At 43.8% G+C, this 18,126-nt stretch overlaps 1 protein-coding gene across 3 annotated transcripts in view; it reads left to right on the top strand.

Moving 5' to 3' along the window:
• nwk (FCH and double SH3 domains nervous wreck) overlaps positions 1–18,126 on the top strand; it is a 156,823-nt gene that overhangs the window by 79,770 nt on the left and 58,927 nt on the right. For all 3 annotated transcript variants that reach the window (XM_037429187.2, XM_075882255.1, XM_037429181.2), the window contains exon 14: positions 12,187–12,299. In XM_037429187.2, the coding sequence (XP_037285084.2) occupies positions 12,187–12,299 (113 nt within the window). The remainder of the gene's footprint in view (positions 1–12,186; positions 12,300–18,126) is intronic.

The following is an 18,126-nucleotide window of genomic DNA, read 5'->3' as shown; positions in this document are numbered from 1 at the left end:
TTCTTTCCTTGGAGATTCAGTGACAGTAACGTTCATGCTTTACAGACACACGGATCATGCGTACATGCTTCACAATGCAACATGAAAAAAAAATTGCCCGCAGCTTCCCTCGGGGGAACACTGAGGAGGATGCGGACCATATAATTGGTTAACGGGGTGTTAAAGTGCGACTTACTTGGGTCGATGGCTAAATTGGTTAACGTGGTTGTGAAATGGGGTGTTAAATTGCGACTTACTTGGGTCGATGGCTAAATTGGTTAACGTGGTTGTAGGAGGGGGTGTTAAATGAGTGAACACGTACACACGTATGCGAAAGGGCGGCGCTGGTCGAAGGGACGTCGATCATTGTGTTTGTGGATTCGTTGGAATTCATTTCACCGCGACCTTGGACGTCGACGCGCCGTACAAACCAACCGACGAGCGGCAACTGAGCGAGCGAGCGCCGACCTTGAGTATATATACAGCACGACGGCGCATGCACTGTCAGCTGTTGAATGTTCTCGAAGCGCGACGCCACATGCGCGTCCACTGGAGAATCAGGAGAATTGTAGATGTCGAACGCGGTGTGTAGAGGAGGAAGGGATGCACAGATGGTGGAAGAGTGGGCGACGGCGCGACGGCGCATGCGCGCGCGTCAGCTGTCGAATGTTCGAGAAGCGGTGCGGACGGCGCACTACAAGGCGCGAGTATAAGATGCTCCGCATCTAATACCGCCGTCATCAAGTGTAGCACAAGCGTGCATTGCGGTTGGGTATCAGAACATGAGATTGTCATAGTGACTTCATCGTTTAAAATATTTCACCCATTATAAAAGGCACACACGCTACTGCACCCTGAAGGCCACGTAGTAGGTACATAACAAGTTCAAAAATATTTCATACACTAAGTGCTAGAAGTATGCGGCAGAAACAGAATTTCGCTATCGCACTCAAATCTTTAAGCAGAAACTTAAGGGTCTCGCAATTTTTCTTTTGCGGCGTTTGTTCTAGCAGACTGCTACTCGGCGGCTGCTCGCGAGTCTGTGGCTGCAGCGCACGCATTCAATGTTTTGTGTTTGGGGACACTGCTGTCGCGTTTCCTGTTTGAAAACACTCATTGACGTGGACCGTGTGGAAGTGCGTCACAACGTGGTGACGCGTTTCACATGCAATAGGTGGCGATGGTGACACCTGGCGGCTTGTCGTTTCTGGAGTTCCTTCAAACAGATATTGAGACGGGTATGTAACGAGAAGGCTGTAAGTAATTATCTGCCACGCTCTGCAGGAAACGATACGCCGTATTACGACTAACTGGCGAGGCTTTTGTGTCAGCGCCCTTTAAGTGCTCCGCACTTATTATGGTGAATTACGCAGATCCTGCCAGCCGTGTCCTCATCCAAGTGAAGGTGACTTGCATAAATACAAACCCCACAACGCTCCAAAATATTTGTACAGTTTGTCCCGCTTATCCCCTCGAAGGACATGTGCCTTTCTTATTTTCAGTAAGGAACGTTCCATTCATCCATTGATGTGTTCGACACCTGGCTCCGTCTTTTAAATACAGAATTCGTCAAGCTAAATAACTTATTCTTCACTTGTTGAATATCGCAGTTTTCGAAGTGTCTTTCAAGAATAACGCAACTGCGTGCGCCGTTCATGAGTCGCACGAGCGGCCAGTTTTTCAAAATAGCACGGCGAACACTAATACACCCTTCAAAGCTCGTCATCGTCAGCCATCCGACAACGAGGTCGACCGGCGCCAAATTGTGTATCGGCGGATCGATTCAGTGGACGGGCAGCTCTTTTATTCGAACACACCATCGCTGCTTACCCTTTGACGGCGTGCAGCACACGGGCCAACGTACTCTTCTCGAGTTCAACGCACCCGCCAGTGTTGAGCAACGTGACGCCCCTCCTCATTGCTTGAGGGCCCCCAAAATATCACAAAAGAATAAAGTGCAGCTACGTGACATGCGGCACCATTGACGGTGCCTGGCTTCGAGGTGGAGGGGATCATAAATAGCGCATCATCGGCGTTTCTCGATGCTCGCGTGGTGGGTCATCCTCTCAACATAAACCAGTTTCCCGGAAGTGAGCCCTTTGAGAACGCTCGAGCATCTGTAAACTTCCACGCCTAGAAAGAGACGAGTCTATTCAGACCTTCTTTATAAAGGAAAAATGGACCCCCACCCCTTTTGCTTATACAGACAATTCGTAAATGCAAATCATAAAGGCCGTGATACGCGGTTTAAGAAAGAAAGTATTTGTGACTCCTTCTGGCGATTCTTGGTCTGCTAGGTACAAAAGAAGTGATTATTATCGCTCGTTAACTCACTATTATCATTCGTTATACACTATTTAAAAAGGGTTGCTGGCGATGCATATTCTAATAAGAGAAGGTTAATTTCTTTTTAGGGGCGAAGCTCCTTATGCCGTGTGTCGTTCCCTTCTCTGTAGTAGTAGTAGTAGTAGTAGTAGTAGTAGTAGTAGTAGTAGTAGTAGTAGTAGTAGTAGTAGTAGTAGTAGTATGTAGCCAGCTCTAGTTTATGAGTCGCTCAATAGTTGTTGTGGGTTTATGTCCTTGGGAATAATATAACTAGATGGTGTTAGTGGTTTTCACAGCATATCCACGGAGTGAATGACCTGAGTTGGGGAAGCATCCGTCGGTGTGTCTATCCGTCCGTGCGTCCGTCTGTCTGTCCGTCTGTCCATCTTTCTGTCCATACGTGCTTCCGCCCGTTTGTCCCTCCGTTCGTCCATGCTTGCGTCCGTTCGTGCGGCCGTCAATCAGTCCGTCCGTCCCAGCTTCAGTTTCTGCGTCTGTGCCTCTGTCCGTCCATCCGTCTGGATGCACGAATGGACGCTTTGTCCCACTCATCAGTCATTATCATTCACTGTGTTGATATTCTGTGATTTTTTAAAAGAGAGCTTTATATGTAATATCGCAAGACTTGAAAAAAAAATCAGTTAAGATTTGAGTGCGATAGCCAAAATCTGTTCCTACTGCGTACTTCAAACACTTAGTGCATGAAATATTTCCGAACGATTGTGTACCCACTACATGGCCTTCAGGGTGCAGTAGCGTGTGTGCCTTTTGTAATGGGTGACATATTTTAAACGATGAAGTCACTATGACAATCTCATGTTCTGATGCCCAACGGCAATGTACGTTTGTACTGCACTTCATGACGGCAATATTTCATGTTGCATTGTGAAGCATGTACACATGATGCGTGTGTCTGTAAAGCATGGAAGTTACTGTCACTGCATCTCCAAGCAGAGGAAAATTTTTTCACTATATTCACAAGTAGAGACGTCTGTTTAAGGAAGATTTTACCGTATTCTTCTATAGAATATAGTGTTGACGAAGAAAGGCGGCTGATACAAGGTGATTTTGTATTGTATGATTTGCCGTGGCGCCTAATCAACGTATGTGCCTTTAGCGATGCACCACAGTGCACTAGTTTCATTGGCAGTTTGGCTAGCTTGTTAGATCCTGACCGTAGCATTGCGCTCATGGGTGATTTCAACTGTGTCTCTAAACCATATTATCGTACCGTGCTTAGTCGCAATTACAGGAGTGCAAAAGTGCTCTCGCTGATAGTTGTAAATGCGGGACTAGTTGATAAAGGAACTCCTCGTATACGCATGCACAAGGAAGTACACATACGCGCCTTGATTGCACTTACGTTTCATCACCTCTTATTTCCTGTGACGTGTCGTGCAAAACGGAGCCTATTTCGTTTTCAGATCACTGTATGGTTGTGAGGCACACAGGTAGCAACATTCGATCTCACTTCAGGTCATAGTGCGCACTTAGAAAACTCAACTCTTCAATTGTGAGCTACAAGGAAGTTACTGCAGCCGTCCGCGTAGCACTAAGGAACTGTTTGTACGTCGACATGCCTTTGTTTGCTTCTTGGAAATTTTTGAAACAACAAATTTGAGCAATTGCTATGAAAATTTCATCTATTAGGGGCTTTTACAAAAAAAATTAGAACAAAAGATGATAAAGCAAAATCTTAATAACCCATATGAATTTGGGCATGAGCCTCTTGGATCTTATAAAGACGAAATCGCTAATGCCAGAAACCCACTTTAGAGGTATGACGCTGGACGTTACACTGGTGTCAATCTCTAATCCCGCAGTACTCGTATTTTGCATTCCGAATAGTCTAGACGTCAAGACTTACTTGATAAATATCGCAATGCTAAAATCAAATGTATGTCAGATTTTTTTTTACTCGAAAGAATGATTTGTCAATTATTGCAGTGAAGTAATGTCAGAATTCGAAACTTATTATGAAGAATTACTCAGTGCCTCCACTGAAAACAAAAATAAAGATCTGGTGAAGCAGTTTTTTTTTCATTTGTGACTCCTCTAACTAACGAGGAATGTGAATATATTAGTGAGCTAATCACTATACCAGAAACTGAACTTGCCATTGAACAGTTACCATTGTCAAAAACGCCAGCACCTGATGGAATGTCCGGCGAGTTTTGCAAAACATATAAATCATTACTGTGCCCTGTACTGCTCGATATTTTCACACTGAGTTTTATTCTGGAGACGCTTCCTCGATTTTTTACGAAACGCCACACTGTTCTAATCTCAAAATACTCGTATAGAGCAAAACTTCATTGCGTTGATAGCTACAGACTAATTACATTGTGAAACGTTGACTACATAATGTTTGTAAATGTGCTTTCAAGCAGTCTTTAATTTGCAATGTCGATATCTATCAGTGCCCATCAGACCTGCGGTCTAAAAGGCCGCTCAATACAGTCTCTAACATACATAATCCTTACACATTAGTGGAACATTGTTCACACTCATAAAAAAAATGGACAATACTACACTTGGCGAATGCCTTTGATCGGGTTCGCCATTCGTTTCTGTTTTCTCTTCTCGAACATTCCAACGTTGACTCCACTATATATAAATGTGTAAAACTATGCTACAATGAATGCTCAACCCGTTTAACTGTTAACGACTATCTTTCGAAGCCCATGTTTTTGAACTCATCAGTGAAACAAGGCTGTCCGTTGTTGCCAATGCTTTTTGCTCTTGGAGCATAACTGTACTGCGCAAAAAACGGACCGAAACTCGAAGTAGAGAAAAAGTACAGACAAGCGCAGACTAACAACTGAAGCTTTATTGCAAGTCCGAGGCAATATATAAAGGAAAGAATAAAAAGCAAAGGGGAAAAAGAAAAAGACATGAGGGGCCGAATCAACAAAACCTGGACAACACCAGGAATAGCACGCACCTCATGCAAAACCTAGAAAGCTCAACTCCTTATCGTATATGGTCACAGATAGAACACTGAAGCTCGATTTTGTGTCAGTGCCCTCAGTACAACTGACTGAGACAGTCTATGTCAGCAGTGTTTGCATGCCTCAACGACCAGCCGCTTTCCGAAAAATTAATTTTAGAATACCGGAAATATTGTGCTTCACGCCGAAAAGTGAAGAAGACCCTCCTGAAGTTTTTGCGATCGACCCGGTTGCCTCATCGAACGTTTGTGACGTTTTAGTGTGTCTGTGTGTTCTCGCTTCTGTCCCGCTCTCTGTCTCTCACCCTTTTTTTTATTTTCGGTCTTCCATTTCTCCTTCCTTAGTGCAGGGTAACAAACAAGACACTTATTTTCTGGTTCACTACCCTGCGTTTCTTCATACCAACTCTGTCTCTCTCTCTGACGCAGGACTCAGAAACCTTGTGAATATGCGCAGCCTTAATAAGGTCGCGCCCTTTTTGGTTTTTATGCCGAAACAGCACGGAAGTATAATAAAAGAGCGGCACGTGAAGCCGGCGTTCCCTCAGTGGGCTGCTAAATGAAGGCCAAAGTGACCTTCCAGAGAAATAAAATGTTCTCGAAGTCTAACATTTAGACAGCGACCGGTCTGACCCACGTATACACAATTACATGACAAGGATAGGGAGTAAACAACACCGGTGATATATGATACATAATTATAAATATGACTAACATTGCTTGTTTCTTGCTGGACATATATCTGATTCGCGACTCGTCTATCTACTTTGGCACATAGAGTGGATAACTTGTTCCTCGCAGAAATTACCACTCGGACCACTTATCTTCACGCCACCTTTTCTAGGCGGCGTGGGTAAAACTGTGAACATATGAAAGAACAACAAACTGCTTAGGCTTTGCCTTCTTATCCAAGTTGCAACGAACACCAGGGCCTATTTTTTATTTTCTCAATCAACTTTTCGCATATCTTTAACAATACATCCTGTGGGAAGCCTGCTTGTCTAAGTTTTTGGACTTGCCCAGCAAAACTTTTCTTCAACTAAATGAGTGCAAGATTTCTTCAGTGCACAAGTAAAACGAGAGAGTGCAATCGCATTTTTAACCAGTTTCGTATGGCCCGGTTTATGGTTTAGCACAGGTTTCACAGACTGAGGGGTGTAGCACCAACACACATGCGTGGGTGAGAACTGTAGCTGAAGAGCCGAAAATTGGATACATTGGTCTTTTAAGTATTTCGAAGTGAACTACAGGCCAAGACCACACTGCTCAAGACTCTTTAACATACCTGTTGACATATTTTCAGTTCCCTTACGGGAAAATACGATGTAATCATCGACATAACAAAAAACTCTGATTAATGAGGCTTGTAAAACCAGTTAGAGCGCCCGATCAGTGTACTTAGAAAACTATCGCTTAAAAGCGGTGCCACCCTAGACCCAATACACACACTTTTCTTCTGCAGGTACACCTCACTTTGGAAAGAAATAAAACCCCAGGGAAAAGAACAAAAGTTCTGTGAAAGGTTAACTGACATGCCACTTAGGCCTTGAAGGCAGGTTCATCATTGTGGCACGTAGTGCATTCATTCACTGCGTCAAAAGGTGATTATGTGGTAGAAAATAAAAGAGGTCCTTTACGTCAATGTTCATGGCACCACAATCAACGGGGTTGTCAACACGCAGGAATTGCACAATCGTTTCCGAGTTAGGTGCGATGTGTGGTTCATCTATATGTAGAGAGGACAAGCAAGTCTTCAAAAAACCAGAGACACAAAACTGCAACGTGTGACGTTCCGTGCTTATTCCCTACAGCGGAATGCAATGAATACTTGCTCTCTAGATCAAGAAAATACTTATATTATGCTGTATAGAATGTGGTATTTCCTGCCCCACTTTGCCGCTCACTATATATTGGATTGACTGGTTGTGGTGTGCTAATTCGTCTTGCCAAAATGCTTATTTCACCAATAACCAAGACATTTTTTTTTTACAAAGTGCAAACAGAAACAATATCTGCAAAAGCCTGGTTGAGCACCAAAGACATCTTTGTATTCTCAACTAGCTGCCGCCTCTGCATAGTTCCAGAAACAATCAAACATTGCCTTATTGATTGTGAGGACGCTATTCTCTTTTCGGACATCCTGAAGAGAGCTTTTAAAATAAACGACTGGATTTAAATATTCTTAGTACCCGTTATCTTGTACCACCCAAATGCAATTATATGCCATTTGACATGCTGTTGTCAATGCGCATGCATAGTGTATGAGAAACTCGCATGTTTGACAGGCATGCGGAACCAATGGTGTCTTCGCGATGCCACTTTGTGCAACGGACTGTGCTGCTAAGATGATTTTATGAGCAACTGCAGTTTCAGTTGGACTGGTATACATCGTTCATGAAGTGTGCTGCTCAAATACTTCTTTAGACATTGTGTCGTATGGGAATACTCTGTAATGTCCACTGTACATTTGTCGAAGTGGCCTTATGTATGTTGTACGCGATGTATGTACGCAAACCGCATTTGTACTAAATACCACGCAATAGAAAAAGAAATGCAGAGACATGGCTGCAGGATAGAATAGCCGCTTGCCCCGCAAACGACCTGGGTTTATTGTCCGCTGCAACCCGCAATTTTTTATTATTGCTTTTATTTGCATCTTTCTCAATTATTCCGTTACGCAAATATAATTTTTCGCTCACGACCAACGATGCCGGAATTTCTGCAAAACGAGCTCGTTAAAAAAGAGACAGGTAATATTTTTTGCAATAGTTTGTGAGCGACGCTCTTTTCCTGAGCTTCTTCTTGTGGTGTTTTAGGTGTCGAGAAATTTCTTTCATTACGATGTACCAACTAGCCCAGCAAAAACACTTCTAAATATTTTTTACTCAGTATACTTGATGCTAGAGAACTTTTATATAACAACATGACTCACATATATACTCTCTGAAGCCCCATTGGGAAAATCCAGTTAATGATAAGACTGGTAGTACGACGTTTGGAGTAATTATTTTGTCAATGTTACCTTATCTGAAAGGTGTTCTTCCACCTGGACGTGAAGTTCGTGTGTGAAAGTCACAGTACCCTCGTAGTCAAGAAATTTTTCAGAAAACACTGTATTACGTATTAAAAAAACATACTGTATTTGTACAAAGAACAAATCCTGTAGTTTCGTAGCAATATCAAAAAAATGGGCATCGTCAATAAGGGAAGTGAAAAAAGGAGTGCGGTGTACTTTTCGGTAAACAACGCTGCGCAATTATCTTTCTCGAGACGAGCCTGCAGAGGAGCTAGCATGTACGGAGCTGTCTTCACACCTGTGGACGCTTCTCGGAGCACCGTGGCGGCCTCCCATCATCTTCACGCAGTCGCGAAGCCCTTTGCTAAGCCCACACCGGCGGCAAGATCAAGAAAGGCGCGGCTCTTTTTCTCATCTCCTCGGCATACGCGATTTCGTTACGTGTTGCTGCCGCGGGCATCCATTTCAAGAGCTCGCCGCGAACAGGCCGTGACCGCTGACAACACGTGGGAGGCCTAATTAATGAACAGCACGCAACTCGAACCAGCCTGCAGACGGTTTTAATTAAAGGACAGTGCCCTTACACGCTATGCGCCTCATTTAAAAAGAAAACAACCAAAGAAAACTATTTGTCACAGCCGCGCAGCGCGGCGGTGGAATAGGCGTTTGGCTTGATATGGCCAGCTCGGCTCTGATCACCCATTGCATCAGCCGAATGTTGCCTATTAAAGCTGCGATGCCTCGTAGGAGGTGCGTGAGGCGTATCAATGTAATACTCGTTTGTGCCACCGTTTTCATTATTATATTAACGTGTTTGTATTGCTTAAAACGTGCAGATGGCTAGAGCGCTTAGTCATCGCTCTCACTGAATGATCTTTGAGTGCCTAATTTTGTTATAATATTTCCTTATTGGCACAGAACAGATCTATGGGCTACCATCACGCTTCTCAGTGCAAAGTCTGCTTCGTATGGGGCACGAAACTGATCCGCGTTCATAACGATGAACTGCTCTTTGTCATTGCGGTCAAATAATAATTCCATGTCAAGCACAGTATTCTGCCAGCACCTCAAAAAATCCAAGGTCAAATTAGGCCGCTAATTAAGAATTATCAATGAAAACATTCATTGATAATTCGAAGAAAAGTAAACTGTACGCTGTTCATTTGAAATTCACTATACCAACGCCGGAGTTCGGTAGTATCGATGACGCAGGCGTCCCAACGCGACTATCAAGACGTCTATCAGTATCTGTACCGCCAATTAATTTTTCGCAGTCACAGAATCTCCTTTGTTTTATATAGTAGCTCCGTTTTCGACATGCAGGCTTCCACGCTTGGAAAGGTTCTTTATAACCTGGCTTCATTTTGCTCCGGTGTTTCAGCAGGCACTTTTGCATCTGAGATTTTGTAGCCCACTACCGTGGTAGCTACTGCATGCTCCATTTTAACCAGTCACTTGCGCTGAAGCGCCCGCAATGACGACCGTGTACCGAAAATGGTGGCGAGACTGAGTGACGAAAAAACTGGCGAGGCAGCCTTCGCCTGGTCGCCACAGCGAGGAGGCTCCCAGCGAGCGCAGCTGCGTGGCGTGGTTTGGAGCGACCAAACAATTATGGCAGTTCCCTCTGCCAAGCCTGAAGGAAGGCCGTAGCTGCCTTTCTTCTCATTCCTTTCTTTCTCCATTTTTTCTTTGTATAACTCTTTTGCATCTTTGGCTGTGGCGGCTGCATTTCCGATGGAGGCGGAAATCTTGTAGGCCCGTGTATTCAGCTTTGGGTGCACGTTAAAGAATCCCAGGTGGTCAAAATCTCCGGAGCCCTCCACTACGGCGTCTCTCATAATCATATGGTGGTTTTGGGACGTTAAACCCCACAAATCAAATCAACCAATCTTTTGCATCTTTTTTTCTACTTCTCGCTATTTCTATAACTATATCGCACTGCTTCTTTCTTTCTGAGTTGTCCTGTTTTTTTTTTCTATCTTTCTTTTGTGTCTTTCTTTCTCTTCCTCTTCATGTTTTTCTATGCGTAGTTCTTATTATATGGGATGCCTGTTTCTTTCTACTTTTCTCTTCCTATTGATTAATGTAATTATTTCCCTCGTTCCCCTCCCCCCTTTTTTGCACGTGCTCGTTTGACACTAGTTGCCCAAGCTAGTCAGCTTTAGCTAATTCCTAAGGAACATACCTGCTTGTCTGGTGACCGTGGACATTTGACGGCCGGCTATAAGAGGGTCGCGGTTGAAGAAAGCCGCTGTGGCTGTAGCGCTGAGCTGGCCAAGAGATTTCTCCGGCTCGCGCATCGAGCCACGCAGCTGTGCCTATTTTGCCGAAGCCTACCGTATGCACGTTGTGTCGCGCTACGGCGGCCTCAAGACCATTGCGACGCGATGAATTACCTTGTTAACCTGATTAGAACAAGATTATTTACACTATGTACAGAGTATTATTTATGCGTGACGAATCACTGTTCAGGAATACATTCACATTTTCACAATTTCACATCACATCGCCACAACACAAAAACTAACACTTTAACTTATAGCGAACAACAAAAAATGTATCAATATAATAACCAATGCATATAACTCACAACTCACACGATTTAGGATGGGTGAAATTAACGGTTAGGTACACATGCTCTTTCAGTGTACATCAACTTGAAGGTAGATTCACCAGGGCATAAGATACCAAGGTGGCGAACACAGTTCAAAATGGTGAGGTGACAACTGCATAAACTACGACCTTATGATGTGGCTTAGCAGTATGTCGGTGGAAAAATAAGTTCAACCCGTTCGTGCTGAACGTTGAAAAGGCATCACCAATGGCGGAGAAACTCGCGATTTCCCGAGAAGAAGAGCTCCTCAGAGAGGAACGCGAGCATCTCGCGCCTCATGCACCCCTTTATTGGCAATAAGGCACGTTGACGGCCATTCCCAGTGACGCCTTCGCAGTAGTTACGCCAAAAGCTAAACAGGTTGGCATCTACTAAGAGTGCCGCAAAACGCCCCTGTGGAAACCAGCCGCCGGACATGAACTCTCGAATCCGTTGGCCACGAAAGCCAGCATGAACTGCACGCCATAAAGAGTGAACGACCACATGTTCGATCATCGCATACCGGTCGTCTTAGTAAACCACGAAAGCGACCCCAATAAGTGGTTCAATAATAAAGTTGATGAAATTTGAGCAAGAAACATGAAGTTGTTTATGTATAACGGACATTTCACCTAAAGGGAGGGAAGTTCAGTGCTGTTGAAAAATTTTCAAGCTAATATTTTTGTACATTGATGTCTGTTGCTACATGGTAAGATGTAGGATAGAAACTTTGTGATACTTAAAGATTTATTCTTACAGCACTACTCTCAGTATAGGCCGAGTAGTAGCCTTGTTCTTTGCATGTTTATCAGCCCTCTAATTTTTTTGTTTTTCTTTTTTGTTTGTTGTTTTGCAAGCAGTATTTATGTAATGTGACCTTTTGACCTTAGCTTAATGATTGTTACCCCGTTACTTCTTGTATTGTCCTTTGATGGACCCTTAAGGGTAAATAAATTATTATTATTATGATGATGATGATGATGTTGTTGTTGTTGATGATGATGATGATGATGATGATGATGATGATTATGATGATGATAATGCAATAGGAAAGCATTGGATCTGCATTTCAAGTGCTTCCTGCTCGAATACTTCGTATGGTTGCGATATAATTTCATAATTTCATGCCCATCTTTGGTTGCCATAGAGCATTGGTACGTGTTACGACATGCGGTATTTTTGTCGAGCCAATAATTCTAAGTGGGCACTTCTAAAATTCAGCTGCTACAACCTGTTAATACTCTTATGAAAGTGAAATTAACTTGAAACAATAACACATTGGAATACCTTAGTCTATGTCTTATCCACATCCATGTTTTGCAGTGAACGTGGACGAGTTCCTCAATTCGCTGGACATCGACTCCCTCCAGATCGAAGACCTGAGCCGCAAAGGCAGCACCGCCTCCCGTGGGAGCCGCAAGAGTTCGCGCTCAGATGTGCGTGCACCATCCGTCATGCACGATGATGTCACGTATGCCGTCGGACGCTTCTGCCATTAGTGTACTTTGTCCTGAGGCGTATGGGTTCCTGCCAAACAGCAAAAATAACGAGCAAAGGCATGATCTTGCACGTAACTAAGTAGAAGCGGAAATGCGAACTTGTCACTGTCGGGCCACAGCATAGCTGCGACGACTGCCACAAGCTTCTGCGTAACTTCAATGGCCCATTTATATTTTGGCCCGCCGGCACAGCGTAGCGGAAAAGACGACAGGAAAAAAGAACGCCACACGACACGATCGCCCGCCTATTGCTGCCTTTTTTTTTTTCACGTACCAAATAGAAGATATGTGAAAATATAGCACGAAAACACACAAACGTCAGGGCAAGTGTCTAGCTTTGAATGATGACCCTAACCTCGCAGTCTTCCTCGTAAGGTTTGATGAACGTATCTCAAGGTGTGCTCAGATGACGATGGTATAGTCGGGATCTTGTGCCATTATGACTCGTAAATGTCAAGAATGTTTATGATGTCGCATGTCATTATAGACGAGAACCACCTAGCGAAAATTCAATGCTGTATAGGTACTATTTGTGTTGAAAGACTGGGTGTGAAACGCGGACGTTTGTGGTGTGTTCGCTTCTCCCTTGATTCAGTGTTTGCACGAGCAGTCTTTCAACATGAACACGTAGCAACTATAACTCAGGTCTCTGTTATTTACGTAAAATTGATACTTACGTTTTTCTACATTAAAACGAATTTCTAAAAAAGTAACAGTTTCGCCGCAAGGATGAAGCTATGAATGTGATAGCAGTAAATGGCCCATCAAGAAAAGCTCACTCCTTCAGCAAACACGGCAGCTGCAGCGAGCGAACTGGCCTTTGTGTGGTCAATGGCTTCAAACTTCAAACTAAAGTTTGCGGTGAAAGTACAACACGTACGAAAGCCGTGTTTTTGCGGCTGCCGCGAATAACAATAAGCGCATAAAAATCAACAATTTTAAATAGTTTCATCGCTTTCCTTGTATGCCATTATTACTATACCGCATTTGAAATACACACGTAATGTACCCGATGCTTTTCTTTGCTTTATTGCCTCCTGGTTGAGTTTAGTTGTGTATAAAAAAGAAAACGATCGATTAATCGCCCCACTTAGAGCACTCATATTAAAGACACATAGTAGAGCACTGTGTCTAGCCAGCTTTATTCATTGCAGCTTTACTCGCTGTGATTTTTGCTGGTAGTCGCAATACACGGCCGGCGAGGCTCAGAGATGAGTGGCGCACCCTGCGCGGCACTGGACCTCCCAATGAGCTTTGATGTCGCCGTTTCCTAGGCTATATTGAGTCGCGCTAATCGGATTAGTGAGGCGCGAACCGGAGAACGGCCAGCAGGTGCGCGCCGGCTGGGGGCGACGTAATGCTGAAATACGTTTCCGCCTTGCCAAGGCCTCGGGCTCAGTCGGCCATAAAGTTATGGCACTTGCTTCATCACGGCCTCGTTCTTAAGAACACCGCTTTCCAGTCCGTCGATGGGGTTTCGAGCAAAAATACAGCTACGAGGATAGGCACGGACCCGCGCTGCTTGTGTTCCTCCCGGTACCCGCCACGCCGCACTCCGTACAAGTCAACGAGAAAAGTGTCATCATACCGCAGCGTTCTGCCAGTGTTTGGAGGATGACAATTGAACTAGATGAGTCAGCACTTCGCTGCGGGCGATGTAGCGATTGAACATTGGAAGTGTAGCGATATACAGGCAACGGAGTGGGTGAAAGAGCGAAAAGAGGCAGCCGTTGTTTTTCCGGAAGTTGAGATGAAAATGGCGTTGAACACGTCTCCTAGAGATGGGTGACCAGTAATGAGGATGATGAATGACATTAAGGTCACACCGGTCGTTAGAACGGCCTACCTGGGTCGACTTGCAGAGGTCAACTATAACAATAGACGTACCTCTCAGTGATATAAAGTGGATTAGAGAACAAACTAGTGTGCACGATATTCTAGTGAGTGGAGGGGAAATTATGGCAACTTTGCAACAATGGTGCCAAGACTGAAGTAGGTGCATACCTGAGTGGCTTTCCTTGTGTCTCTTTATTTTTGTCTTCCTTCCTTCCTCGCTTTCGTTATGTTTCTCTGTGTTTTGCCATCTCTTTTATTGAGTGTTTCTCTTTGTGTTTGTTTCTCTATTTGTTTTTCCGTCTCTTTCTTGCTCTTTTGTATTTTTCTTTACGTATTTATTTCTTTCTCGGTCTGTTCTATCTTTCTTTATTTTCCTCCCTTTTTCTCTCGATTTCTCATTTACTCTGGTTTCCCCTCTCTTGCTTCGAGCTTCTGTCTTGCTTTCTGTCTCTTCTTTGTGTCTTTCTTCCCTTGCTCTATCTTCTGTTTCTCTTTCTCTCTCTCTCTTTCTGCACTCGTTCTCTCACCCATTCTGGCCAAGGCAGACAAATCGGCGCACACGTTCCAGGAGCGAAGCAGAAGATGAAGAATAGGACAAAGAGAGTGCATGTCGGTTCGTAATGATGATAACCTTCGTTCGCGACTGGCGTGATTTCTCCGAGCTTAAAGAAAACGAACCTTGGCAAAAAGTCATGTCATGAGCTCAAAGCCAATACTAAGGGTTGGAAAGCGCGTCCTAGAGTGGCAACAATGTTGAGAGCTATGGCTGCTGAGTGATCGTTATACCGCTCGGTGGAGTTGCGCACTTTTGACGAGGACAGAGGGTGTCGCGTCTTTCTTGTCTCTTCCGAAGAGGACGGCAAACTTGGAGGCAGAAAATTGAATCGGCTTGCGCGCTCGAAACAAGGTGCAGTTAGCATAATACTTATGATCCGCTCCCAGATCACCATCAAAGTAACTACGAAAACCACAACACAAATACAATACGAATCAATGGAATAACGTTTCAGCCAACTAAACGTTTGAAGGATGTGACCACTTGTTCGTTGGTTTGAAGGCTAATAAGCATTCTACGTCTATTTGGTGTATGAAGAAAAACCGCTTTATAAATGCCAAGTTGTTCAGTTTTCTTTCGTGGTGTCTGCATCCAGTACAGCATTCTACAGGCAACACTAAGACCCAAATCACATTACAATATGCTCGAACAAAGACGGCTCGACATAGAGTCAGCAGCTGCACATGCTGCCGGCTCATTTTTTAGCGCATACCTGCTCTCTAAATACGGGTTTCAATTATTATCAGATACAAACTGCTGTAAAATTCATATGCAAGGGTTAGCAAACAAAAGTTGCCGCGTATCTGCGTGCTTCTCTGCAAATGTCATCGATAGTCTTCTATCTGGAAGCGATGTGTGAGACACGAATGGTATCTGGCAGTAATCTTGGAAAACAGAAGCTTGTGCAGAACCCAGGGCCACTGGCAGGTGGAAGCAACGTGCCGCTAGTAGAGTGCCTTTTCGAACATTACGGGCCATTTTCAATGCAGCGTAAGGCCTTTAGAATTACGTACCTGTGTATTTTTAATAAAGGAACACATCACCTAATACTTACGTATTGAGTTTGCGCCTCAGATATGCGTAATACTTGTTTTTTATCGACAATGTTCACAAGTACAAACGCAGCCACTAGATCAAGATGGCTGGGCGTTGACGAAGTGCTTAAACTTTTGCCGGATGGTTGAGTCGTCCGAAAGACAAATAGGCAGACAGACTAAAATTTCTGCGTTCAAGTTTCCCAAGAAAGACTGTCGCCTTAAAAAAACATTAAATATTCAACTTTTAAACCACAGCATGATGTAACTAGTTATCATGACTAGTTGGATAACGGGGAAGGAGCTATCATTTTAAAGTTTAAATCTTAGTGGGACTTCATGAACTCTAGACCTCAATCAGAAGTTTTCACATCCTGGCTTCTTCTCTCAGTGTCGCAGAAAGCTAGTTGTCCACCACAAATGTTTTACATGACCGTCACCATCAGCACTGGTTGGTAAGATTTGATGCACGTCTGTTTACTTCTTTTCCCTTTTTCATGTGATTAATGTTGGCCAGAAAACTATGCAGCCGCTTTGTTCATATTTGCTGTGATTGTTTTCACTTTTCCACCTCCCACAGTGTCACCAAACAATAAAACAGAACAGAGGACAAAATGAACGACTGACACCACCACGTCCCCTCAGACTGCACAGAGGATATAGTTAGATGATTGATGATTGTATTTCCTTCGGCCAAACTAAAAAAACACGATGGACTCGGGTTGGAACCCGGGCCGGTTCGAAAACGAGATCTTTGACTGCTAGGCCGCGCGCCTTGCTTGATAGACGTGAACTGAACTCAATTAGGCATACAATTTCATTTACACAGACTACGCAAAAATCAAGTGAGAAGAAGTACACTATATAGCCATGAGCGCTCTATTGAAATCATCTGGGCTAACAGCGATCAGGAATTGCACATTTCATAAAAATTCCGACGTGAACCAAACTGTATTCGCAACCCGCGTTTCGATTATTTTGTGATGATCCTTTTGTGGGGCCGTTCGTAAAGGAACCCTAAGAAAAATAACAATTTATGTGAGGGTAAAAGCTCAATGTAGGACAACGTCTAAAACGGCAATATATCAACAGCAGTGCCCTACTTACCAAGAAATTAGGCTAAATATATCACATGACGTGTGCCACCAGTGGAACAGTTTGGAAATGATCTTCATGACGTAAGAGCTTCCCAGTACGATTAATCACTAGCTGCAATCGAAAAACGAACCTTCTATGCATCAAGATACGTAATAAAATGCTGTTTGTTTGTTTCTGCTTGATTGAAAAAAAAAAGGAACCACCTTACTATGAAGAATGGCGCGAGTGGTTCAAAAGCTCCGTTTTCACCTGGTTAGCCAGGATAGCTGGCGCCATCTACTGGGGCGCAGTTGATTCAAACAAGCAGAAAACTGTTCAATGGCCGTTGTTGCTGCTGCGGCTCCCGCTCCTTTCGCTCGGCTGGTTAGTATCGGTGGCCGCGTATCAAAAGTGGTCTACGTTGGGCAAGGCAACAGTGACGTCAAAAAGACCACTCTCAGGCGGGTGACTTGAAGTGCGATAACGTGATGTGGGCCATTATAACGTGATTTTATTCAAAATAAGCACTTCTTTGGTACTACGAGGTTTCTGTAAAGGCATTTCAACACTCAACGTGGATACAATATTTTTTATGGCTGATGAACACTGGAAATACTACGAAAAAAGCCATGTCGATTCAGCCCGATAACTGCGTTTCGGGGCACAACCGCTACAAACAAACAAACAAACAAACAAACAAACAAACAAACAAACAAACAAACAAAACAAGGACTTGTGCTACTCATAACAGAGCTTTCTGGGAAAGAAAACAACGTGTGTTATTTAAATGTATCACTTTTTTTATTACGATAGGCCTGATATTGCTCAGTTATAAATGAGGTCATGGCGAGATGACGAGGCTCTCCGCACACAAAGTTATGTGTTTTACAAACTACGAAAACACAGAAGCCTATGTACAAGCCAAACAGCGTGTTTGAACATCAAAGGTGAGAAAATAATATTTCGCTAATTTACATGGCTTCGAGGAGCATTATTGTCTATAGTACTCACGGATTTAAGCGTGACCATTAATGCCTAAGGAACGCACATGCTTTCGTTTCCACCATCGTTTGGGTTACATCAGCGGCGTGACTTCGACTCGAGTGCGTCGATAAGGGTCAGAATTGCCTTCAGAGACGAGATTCATCGCGACACGACGTGGTTGTTCAGAGTAATCGCCCATGTGAATCGTTATAGTAAAAAAAATATTGATGTCACGTTTGAATCCGTGAGTGTATAGTATACGCCATGAGCCACCACT

Source organism: Rhipicephalus microplus, chromosome 2 (assembly GCF_043290135.1).
Source record: "Rhipicephalus microplus isolate Deutch F79 chromosome 2, USDA_Rmic, whole genome shotgun sequence".
NCBI classification, from domain to species: Eukaryota; Metazoa; Arthropoda; class Arachnida; order Ixodida; family Ixodidae; genus Rhipicephalus; species Rhipicephalus microplus.
The sequence above is the reverse complement of the archived record's forward strand: the minus strand, read 5'-3'. Positions and strand labels throughout refer to the sequence as shown.